Source organism: Daphnia pulicaria, chromosome 3, assembly GCF_021234035.1.
Source record: "Daphnia pulicaria isolate SC F1-1A chromosome 3, SC_F0-13Bv2, whole genome shotgun sequence".
In the NCBI taxonomy this organism is placed as follows: domain Eukaryota; kingdom Metazoa; phylum Arthropoda; class Branchiopoda; order Diplostraca; family Daphniidae; genus Daphnia; species Daphnia pulicaria.
In genome coordinates this window covers 1,966,202-1,977,169 of record NC_060915.1, presented here as the reverse complement: position 1 = coordinate 1,977,169, position 10,968 = coordinate 1,966,202, and the positions used below count along the sequence as shown (strand labels likewise).

The following is a 10,968-nucleotide window of genomic DNA, read 5'->3' as shown; positions in this document are numbered from 1 at the left end:
AGTGGAAGCTATTGTGAAGATGCCGGCTCCTACGGACAAAAACGAGTTGATACGCTTACTTGGAATGGTAACGTACTTGGACAAATTTTGTAAAGACTTGGCTGTTCTAACGCGACCTCTTCGTGACATGTTGAAGCAGGATGCGGCATGGGTGTGGGACGCGCAACAAGATCAAGCCTTAAATGCCCTCAAGTCCGCCATTTCTTCGTTGCCGGTTTTACGTTTATTTGATCTTTCCAAACCGTTGGTGGTGTCAGTAGATGCTTCGCCCATCGGCATTGGCGCAGTGTTATTGCAAGATGGCCAGCCTGTGGCTTTTTCGTCCACGTCACTGACTGAGACTCAAAAACGTTAATGTCAAATAGAAAAGGAGCTGCTGGCGGTTCAGTTTGGTTTGCTGAGATTACGGCAATATGTTTATGGAAAAAAAGTGACCGTTGAATCGGACCACAAACCGCTTGTTGGTCTGCTGGAAAAGCCGATAGCAACTTGCTCCCCAAGGATCCAACGGATGCGACTTCAACTGCAAAGATTCGACTTTCGGCTTGTGTATAAGCCCGGCAAGGAGCTTTTCATCGCCGACACCTTGAGCCGTGCACCTTCACCGCGTTTGTTCACGGATGACGTCACCCAGGATAGTGAAGACCAAGTGCATCATGTGCTTCATAGTCTCGTCACGTCCGTGTCCACAAGGAAGCGTTATGCCGAAGCCACGGCCTTGGACCCTACTCTGCAACTTTTGAAAACGGTGATTCAAAAAGGATGGCCTGAGAAGCGTGCTCAGTGTCCGGCTTCAGTCAAACCGTATTGGTCGGTGCGGAGCGATTTGTCAATGGTGGAAGGCGTTTTATTGTGTGGCAGTCGTTTAGTGGTTCCAATGTCCCTTCGTCGCGAGACCATGGAGGGTATACACGACGGTCATTTCGGTGAAACGAAGTCTGTTTTACGCGCGAAGTCAGCAGTGTACTGGCCCGGTTGGGAGGATCAAGTGAAAAATATGGTGGCCAGTTGTTCGGTTTGCCAAGAAAACCGTGGTCGAAACCCTAAGCTGCAGTTACATCCCGTCCGGCTTCCGGATTACGCCTTTCAGCTGGTGTCTGCTGATTTGTTCGAGTTTGAGCGCGTGAACTATATTTTGCTGGTGGACTCATACAGCAAATGGCCGTGTGTCGTTCCCCTTAAATCAACAACGTCGTCAGCCATCATTGAAGAGATGTCACGATTTTTCTGTGACTTTGGACGGCCAGAGGAGTTGGAGTCTGACAACGGGACTCAATTTTCCAGTGCGGAGTTCCGTGAATATTGTGCCTCGTTGAACATCAAGCAAGTGACGTCGAGTCCCGAGTTCGCCCAATCCAACGGACCTGTTGAGCGACACATCCAAACGGTAAAACGCACTTTGCTGAAGATGTTTGCTGAAGGAAAGTCACTATGGGAGGCCCTGGCAGCCATCCGTTCGACCCCGGTGTCCGGCTCATTACCGGCCCCTTCAGTGCTACTTCAAGGACGTAATCTTCGTGGTGTGCTGCCTTTTCTCGATGCATCCTTATCTCCAAAGCTGGTGCCGGCGTCGTTTGTACGTCAAGAGTTGTCTCGTCGCCAACAAACGGCGTCGTTTGTTCAATCCCGCCCAGTGAGTGTTCGGTCGTCTGCGTTGACTGTAGGACAACGTGTTCGTGCCTTGATCAAAGGGAAGTGGCAACTTGGTGTCGTAAATGTGGTGTGCCCAGAACCACACTCTTATATCGTCCGCTTAACTGATGGGCGTATGTTTCGTCGTACACGCTGGGCAATTAACGTCGATAACGCGACCAGACCGACAGCCGTTCAGCGGACCATGCAACCTTCCCGTCCGCATTTTTCACGTGGCCCGGTTGTCGCTCCACCCACTCAACCGACGGCTTTGGTTCAGCCGAGTGGAAGTTCATCAGTGGCTGTCCAGTCAGTCGTCGCAAGGACGGCCCGTCCAGTCGCTGGTGTCAATACTCCGTCTGGACAGTCTTCCGTGTTCCAGTCGTCTGCTCAACAAGAGTCTACGCCAGTCCGTTCTGTTGAAGCGCCCAGCCGTCCTGTTCGAGAGATTCCGGCCTCACCCGCTCGTTTACTTGTTTCCCGTATTCCCGTTCGTGACCGGGTGGTTTGGGTGCCCCCTTCGGCCAGCAGTGGTCAACATGCTCCTGTGGCCGCCCTTGGCGTTACCCGCTCGGGCCGACGCTACATTAAACCTCCACCACCCTCTCAGTAAACGGCGCAAGTCGACATTTCAGTCTCCCGTCCGATTTATCTTCATGTCATTTCAATTCGTTGTCGTTTCATTTTTCATCGTTTCACTACTCATTGTTCATGCGTTTATTTTCATCTCACCTACCCATTGTTCATTCATCTTCGTACACATCCTCATTGTTCATTCATGTTGGTTTATTTTTCGCATTCTCATTTTCCGTTTTGATCGCATTCATTTCTGTTCGTTCGTATATGGTTAAAGGAAGGAGATGTTGTAAAGTCTACCACTAGGTGGCCTCCCATCTTCCCACCCTCCATGTCGAGACCACCGAGGCGAAACTAGAGAATACACAGAAACACAGAGACTACCAAGACTACAACAGCCACACTAAAACTTTTGTCAAAACAAAAGCTTTGCCGAAGTAGATTTTCTTTCAAAGTAGAACTTTTGTCAAAGTAGAAGTTTTGCCACAGTAGAACTTTTGTCAAAGTAGAAGTTTTGCCAAAGTACAACTTCTTTCAAAGTAGAACTTTTGTCAAAGTAGAAGTTATGCCACAGTAGAAATTTTTCAAAATAGAAGCTATGCCAAAGTAAAAGTTTTGCCACAGTAGAATTTTCGTCAAAGTAGAAGCTTTACCAAAGTAGAACTTCTTTCAAAGTAGAACTTTTGTCAAAGTAGAAGTTTTGCCACAGTAGAACTTCTTTCAAAGTAGAATTTTGTCAAAGTAGAAGCTTTGCCAAAGTAGAACTTTTGTCAAAGAAGAAGGTTTGCCAAAGTACAACTTCTTTCAAAGTAGAAGTTTTGCCACAGTAGAACTTTTGTCAAAGTAGAAGCTTTGCCAAAGTAGAACTTCTTTCAAAGTAGAATTTTTTTTAAAGTAGATGTTATGCCACAGTAGAACTTTTGTCAAAGTAGAAGCTCTGCCAAAGTAGAAGTTTTTCCACAGTAGAACTTTTGTCAAAATAAAAGCTTAGCCAATGTAAACTTCTTTCAAATTAGAACTTTTGCCAAAGTAGAAGTTTTGTCACAGTAGAACTTTTGTCAAAATATAAATTTTGCCACAGTAGAACTTTTGTCAAAGTGGAAGCTTTGCCAAAATAGAACTTCTTTCAACGTAGAACTTTTGTCAAATTGGAAGTTTTGCCACAGTAGAACTTTTATCAAAGTAGAAGCTTTGCCAAAGTAGAACTTCTTTCAAAGTAGAACTTTTGTTAACGTAGAAGTTTTGCCACAGTAGAACTTTTGTCAAAGTAGAAGCTATACCAAAGTAGAAGTCTTGCCACAGTAGAACTTTCGTCAAAGTAGAAGCTTTGCCAAACTAGAACTTCTTTGAAAGTAGAACTTTTGTCAAAGTAGAAGTTTTGCCACAGTGGAACTTTTGTCAAAGTAGAAGCTTTTGCAAAAGTTTAACATCTTTCAAAGTAGAATTTTTGTCAAAGTAGAAGTTTTACCACAATAGAACTTTTGTCAAAGTAGAAGCTTTGCCAAAGTAGAACTTTTGTCAAAATAGAAGTTTTGTGCCACTTCAGAACTTTTGTCAAAGTAGAAGCTTTGCCAAAGTAGAACTTCTTTCAAACTAGAACTTTTTTGAAAGTAGATGTTTTGTCACAGTAGAACTTTTGTCAAAGTAGAAGTTTTGCCACAGTAGAACTTCTTTCAAAGTAGAAGCTATGCCAAAGTAGAAGTTTTGCCACAGTAGAACTTTCGTCAAAGTAGAAGCTATACCAAAGTAGAAGTTTTGTCAAAGTAAAACTTCCGTCAAAGTAGAAGCTTTGCCAAAGTTGAACATCTTTCAAAGTAGAACTTTTATCAAAGTAGAAGTTTTGCCACAGTAGAACTTCTTTCAAAGTAGAAGCTATGCCAAAGTAGAAGTTTTGCCACAGTAGAACTTTCGTCAAAGTAGAAGCTATACCAAAGTAGAAGTTTTGTCAAAGTAAAACTTCCGTCAAAGTAGAAGCTTTGCCAAAGTAGTACTTCTTTTAAAGTATAATTTTTTTCATAGTAGAAGTTTTGCCAAAGTAGAACTTTTTTCAAAGTAGAAGCTTTGCCAAAGTAGAAGTTTTGCAACAGTAGAACTTTCTTCAAAGTAGAAGCTATACCAAAGTAGAAGTTTTGCCAAAGTAGAAGCTTTGCCAAACAAGAACTTCTTTCAAAGTAAAACTTTTGTCAAAGTAGAAGCTTTGCCAAAGTAGAACTTCTTTCAAATTAGAACTTTTGCCAAAGTAGAAGTCTTGCCACAGTAGAATTTTTGTCAAAGGTGAAGCTTTGCCAAAGTAGAACTTCTTTTAAAGTAGAACTTTTGTCAAAGTAGAAGTTTTGCCACAGTAGAACTTTTGTCAAAGTAGAAGCTTTGCCAAAGTAGAACTTCTTTCAAAGTAGAATTTTTTTTAAAGTAGATGTTATGCCACAGTAGAACTTTTGTCAAAGTAGAAGCTCTGCCAAAGTAGAAGTTTTTCCACAGTAGAACTTTTGTCAAAATAAAAGCTTAGCCAATGTAAACTTCTTTCAAATTAGAACTTTTGCCAAAGTAGAAGTTTTGTCACAGTAGAACTTTTGTCAAAATATAAATTTTGCCACAGTAGAACTTTTGTCAAAGTGGAAGCTTTGCCAAAATAGAACTTCTTTCAACGTAGAACTTTTGTCAAATTGGAAGTTTTGCCACAGTAGAACTTTTATCAAAGTAGAAGCTTTGCCAAAGTAGAACTTCTTTCAAAGTAGAACTTTTGTTAACGTAGAAGTTTTGCCACAGTAGAACTTTTGTCAAAGTAGAAGCTATACCAAAGTAGAAGTCTTGCCACAGTAGAACTTTCGTCAAAGTAGAAGCTTTGCCAAACTAGAACTTCTTTGAAAGTAGAACTTTTGTCAAAGTAGAAGTTTTGCCACAGTGGAACTTTTGTCAAAGTAGAAGCTTTTGCAAAAGTTTAACATCTTTCAAAGTAGAATTTTTGTCAAAGTAGAAGTTTTACCACAATAGAACTTTTGTCAAAGTAGAAGCTTTGCCAAAGTAGAACTTTTGTCAAAATAGAAGTTTTGTGCCACTTCAGAACTTTTGTCAAAGTAGAAGCTTTGCCAAAGTAGAACTTCTTTCAAACTAGAACTTTTTTGAAAGTAGATGTTTTGTCACAGTAGAACTTTTGTCAAAGTAGAAGCTTTGCCAAAGTAGAACTTCTTTCTAAGTAGTACTTTTGTAAAAGTAGAAGTTATGCCACAGTAGAACTTTTTTCAAAGTAGAAGCTATGCCAAAGTAGAAGTTATGCCACAGTAGAACTTTCGTCAAAGTAGAAGCTTTGCCAAAGTAGAACTTCTTTCAAAGTAGAACTTTTGTCAAAGTAGAAAATTTTGCCACAGTAGAACTTCTTTGAAAGTAGAACTTTTGTCAAAGTAGAAGTTTTGCCACAGTGGAACTTTTGTCAAAGTAGAAGCTTTTGCAAAAGTTCAACATCTTTCAAAGTAGAACTTTTGTCAAAGTAGAAGTTTAACCACAGTAGAACTTTTGTCAAAGTAGAAGCTTTGCCAAAGTAGAACTTTTGTCAAAGTACAAGTTTTGTGCCACTTCAGAACTTTTGTCAAAGTAGAAGCTTTGCCAAAGTAGAACTTCTTTCAAACTAGAACTTTTTGGAAAGTAGATGTTTTTCCACAGTAGAACTTTTGTCAAAGTAGAAGCTTTGCCAAAGTAGAACTTCCTTCAAAGTAGAACTTTTGTCAAAGTAGAAGTTATGCCACAGTAGAACTTTTGTCAAAGTAGAAGCTATGCCAAAGTAGAAGTTTTGCCACAGTAGAACTTTCGTCAAAGTAGAAGCTTTGCCAAAGTAGAACTTCTTTCAAAGTAGAACTTTTGTCAAAGTAGAAGTTTTACCACAGTAGAACTTTTGTCAAAGTAGAAGCTTTGCAAAAGTTGAACATCTTTCAAAGTAGAACTTTTATCAAAGTAAAAGTTATGCCACAGTAGATGTTTTGTCAAAGCAAAAACTTTGCAAAAGTAGAACTTCTTTCAAAGTAGAACTTTTGTCAAAGTAGAAGTTTTACCATAGTAGAACTTTTGTCAAAGTAGAAGCTATACCAAAGTAGAAGTCTTGCCACAGTAGAACTTTCGTCAAAGTAGAAGCTTTGCCAAACTAGAACTTCTTTGAAAGTTGAACTTTTGTCAAAGTAGAAGTTTTGCCACAGTGGAACTTTTGTCAAAGCAGAAGCTTTTGCAAAAGTTGAACATCTTTCAAAGTAGAACTTTTGTCAAAGTAGAAGTTTTACCACAGTAGAACTTTTGTCAAAGTAGAAGCTTTCCCAAAGTAGAAGTTTTGTGCCACTTCAGAACTTTTGTCAAAGTAGAAGCTTTGCCAAAGTAGAACTTCTTTCAAACTAGAACTTTTTGGAAAGTAGATGTTTTGCCACAGTAGAACTTTTGTCAAAGTAGAAGCTCTGCCAAAGTAGAAGTTTTTCCACAGTAGAACTTTTGTCAAAATAAAAGCTTAGCCAATGTAAACTTCTTTCAAATTAGAACTTTTGCCAAAGTAGAAGTTTTGTCACAGTAGAACTTTTGTCAAAATATAAATTTTGCCACAGTAGAACTTTTGTCAAAGTAGAAGCTTTGCCAAAATAGAACTTCTTTCAAAGTAGAACTTTTGTCAACGTAGAAGTTTTGCCACAGTAGAACTTTTGTCAAAGTAGAAGCTATACCAAAGTAGAAGTCTTGCCACAGTAGAACTTTCATCAAAGTAGAAGCTTTGCCAAACTAGAACTTCTTTGAAAGTAGAACTTTTGTCAAAGTAGAAGTTTTGCCACAGTGGAACTTTTGTCAAAGTAGAAGCTTTTGAAAAAGTTTAACATCTTTCAAAGTAGAACTTTTGTCAAAGTAGAAGTTTTACCACAGTAGAACTTTTGTCAAAGTAGAAGCTTTGCCAAAGTAGAACTTTTGTCAAAGTAGAAGTTTTGTGCCACTTCAGAACTTTTGTCAAAGTAGAAGCTTTGCCAAAGTAGAACTTCTTTCAAACTAGAACTTTTTGGAAAGTAGATGTTTTGCCACAGTAGAACTTTTGTCAAAGTAGAAGCTTTGCCAAAGTAGAACTTCCTTCAAAGTAGAACTTTTGTCAAAGTAGAAGTTATGCCACAGTAAAACTTTTGTCAAAGTAGAAGCTATGCCAAAGTAGAAGTTTTTCCACAGTAGAACTTTTGTCAAAATAAAAGCTTAGCCAATGTAAACTTCTTTCAAATTAGAACTTTTGCCAAAGTAGAAGTTTTGTCACAGTAGAACTTATGTCAAAATAGAAGTTTTGCCACAGTAGAACTTTTGTCAAAGTAGAAGCTTTGCCAAAATAGAACTTCTTTCAAAGTAGAACTTTTGTCAAATTGGAAATTTTGCCACAGTAGAACTTTTGTCAAAGTAGAAGCTTTGCCAAAGTAGAACTTTTGTCAAAGTAGAAATTATTCCGCAGTAGAAATTTTGTAAAAGTAGAAGCTATGTCAAAGTATAAGTTTTACCACAACTTTTGTCAAAAAAGAAACTTTGCCAAAGTAGAACTTCTTTCAAAGTAGAACTTTTGTCAAAGTAGAAGTAATGCCACAGTAGAAATTTTGTCAAAGTAGAAGATATGCCAAAGTAGAAATTTTGCCACAGCAGAACTTTTGGCAAAATTGAAGCTTTGCCAAAGTAGAAATACTTTCAAATTAGAACTTTTGCCTAAGTAGAAGTTTTCCACAGTAGAATTTTTTTCAAAGTAGAAGCTTTGCCAAAGTAGAAATTCTTTCAAAGTAGAAATTTTGTCAAAGTAGAAATTTTGCCATAGTTGAATTTTTGTCAAAGTAGAAGCTTTGCCAAAGTAGAACTTCTTTCAAAATAGAACTTTTGTCAAAGTAGAAGTTTTGTCACAGTAGAACTTTTATCAAAGTAGAAGTTTTGCCACACCCAGGTAGCACACAGACTCTGTTTCAGGTCTGTTACCGATCTGTTTTTGAGAGTCTGTAAATTGTTTGGAGTGAAACACTTTTACAGACTGTCATACAGGTCTGTGACAGATCCGTAAAACGGGATCACCATTTACAGACCAAAAACAGATTTTCAAGAAAAAAAAGATTTGCCTACCCATGGTATCGAACCATCATCCTCTGAATACAGAAGCCAGTACGCTAGCCACTTCACCGTAATTCGATATTGGCTTGTAGATATATTTCATAATGATCTATATTTCACAGTTGTACACTTGTACATTCAACAAACAGTCTGACATGTCTCTCTCACGAAACTGATTGCTACATATGACTACCACTGGTCTCTTCCGATAGTAACAAGACCAAGATTGGCCCCACACCAATTACAAGTCTTTATTATACCTATTTAGGTGATACTTCTCCGTCCGGTGGATAAACAACTATTGTTGTTGTTCGAGTGGGCCTACTGAACTAAACTCATAGCCATTAGCCCTGCATTGACTATTAAAGTGTAACTTATTCTTACTGCATGGTATTGCAGTGATATTACACATATAAGAAAACGTTTAATTCAGTTTTCCATTGGGAATCCAAACATGTACCATATTTGGGATACAGACACAGATAAGATGATTACTGACTTATAGGTGTTACAAGGGAAATACAGACCCGTACATACCTGGGGCACAAACACAGAACAGATAGTCACTGAACTAAGTTTTACATAGAAAATACAGACCTGTACCATACCTGGGATACAGACTCAGAACAGATTATTACTGACTATGTCTTACAAGGGAAATACAGACCCGTACCAGACCTGGAGTACAGACACAGAACAGAAACATATTGTACTCGGTAATACAGAGTAAAAACATGCATGTGACATACCTGTAATACAGAAGAAAAACAGAATGTCTTTCTACAGAGTAAAAACAGACAAGTGACAAACATGGGAAACATAGCTAAATCAGAAACAATTTTCTTAAGTAAAAAACAGATCTGTAACAGGTCTGTAGTACAGTTAAAAACCAGATTTATGTATTACAGAAAGATAACAGATCTGTTCCAGATCTGTGAAACAAACTTTAACCAAATCCTGTAAAACAGACAAATTCCAGACAAATTTCCTGTAAAACAGAGATGTAACAAGCCTGATACGGATCTGTTTCACAAGTATGTGAAACAGATCGGTTACAGGAGTCTGTAACAGCTCTGTGTGCTACCTGGGCAGTAGAACTTTTGTCAAAGTAGAAACTGTGCTAAAGTAGAACTTCTTTTAAAGTAGAACTTTTGTCAAAGTAGAAGTTTTTCCACAGTAGAACTTTTGTCAAAATAGAAGCTTTGCCAAAGTAGAACTTCTTTCAAAGTAAAACTTTTGTCAAAGTAGAAGTTATTCCGCAGTAGAAATTTTGTCAAAGTAGAAGCTATGCCAAAGTATAAGTTTTAACACAACTTTTGTAAAAAAAAGAAACTTTGCCAAAGTAGAACTTCTTTCAAAGTGGAACTTTTGTCAAAGTAGTATGCCACAGTAGAACTTTTATAAAAATAGAAGCTTAGCCAAAGTAGAACTTCTTTCAAAGTAGAACTTTTGTCAAGGTAGAAGTTCTGCCACAGTAGAACTTCTTTCAAAGTAGAACTTTGTCAAAGTAGATATTTTGCAAAAGTAGAACTTTGTCAAAGTAGAAGCTTTGCCAAAGTAGAACTTCTTTCAAAGTAGAACTTTTATCAAAGTAGAAGTTATGCAACAGTAGAACTTTTGTCAAAGTAGAAGGTATGCCAAAGTAGAAGTTTTGCCACAGCAGAACTTTTGGCAAAATAGAAGCTTTGCCAAAGTAGAAATACTTTCAAATTAGAACTTTTGCCTAAGTAGAAGTTTTCCACAGTAGAATTTTTTCAAAGTAGAAGCTTTGCCAATGTAGAACTTCTTTCAAAGTAAAACTTTTGTCAAAGTAGAAATTTTGCCACAGTTGAATTTCTGTCAAAGTAGAAGCATTGCCAAAGTAGAACTTCTTTCAAAATAGAACCTTTGTCAGAGTAGAAGTTTTATCACAGTAGAACTTTTATCAAAGTGGAAGTTTTGCCACAGTAGAACTTTTGTCAAAGTAGAAACTGTGCTAAAGTGGAACTTCTTTTAAAGTAGAACTTTTGTCAAAGTAGAAGTTTTTCCACAGTAGAACTTTTGTCAAAATAGAAGCTTTGCCAAAGTAGAACTTCTTTCAAAGTAAAACTTTTGTCAAAGTAGAAGTTATTCCGCAGTAGAAATTTTGTCAAAGTAGAAGCTATGCCAAAGTAGAAGTAATGCCACAATAGAACTTTTGTCAAAGTAGAAGCTTTGCCAAGTAGAACTTCTTTCTAAGTAGAACTTTTGTCAAAGTAGAAGTTATGCCACAGTAGAACTTTTGTCAAAGTAGAAGCTTTGTCAAAGTAGAACTTCTTTCAAAGTAGAACTTTTGTCAAAGTTGAAGTTATGCCACAGTAGAACTTTTGTCAAAGTAGAAGCTTTGCCAAACAAGAACTTCTTTCAAAGTAGAACTTTTGTCAAAGTAGAAGTTTTGCCACAGAACTTTTGTCAAAGTAGAAGCTTTGTTAAAGTAGAACTTCTTTCAAATTAGTACTTTTGCCAAAGTAGAAGTCTTGCCACAGTATAATTTTTGTCAAAGGTGAAGCCTTGCCAAAGTAGAACTTCTTTTAAAGTAGAACTTTTGTCTGTAAGAAATTAACAATCGTGAGCAATTGGCCTTACAATAAATAATATATTCAACTAACCATAATTAACAGCAAATGCACATATATATAGCATACACTCACAAAAGGCTGA

At 37.7% G+C, this 10,968-nt stretch overlaps 1 protein-coding gene across 1 annotated transcript; it reads left to right on the top strand.

The window, feature by feature from the left end:
• The first annotated feature begins 511 nt into the window (after window positions 1-511).
• LOC124328441 (uncharacterized protein K02A2.6-like) lies at window positions 512-2,245 on the top strand. The gene has a single exon (XM_046787210.1). It carries the CDS (start codon window positions 512-514, stop codon window positions 2,243-2,245), a length of 1,734 nt encoding a protein of 577 aa, XP_046643166.1.
• The last annotated feature ends 8,723 nt before the right edge of the window (window positions 2,246-10,968 follow it).

Coding starts and splice junctions, on each gene's coding strand:
- LOC124328441 (XM_046787210.1), top strand. CDS start 512: ATGCGACTTCAACTGCAAAGATTCGACTTTCGGCTTGTGTATAAGCCC.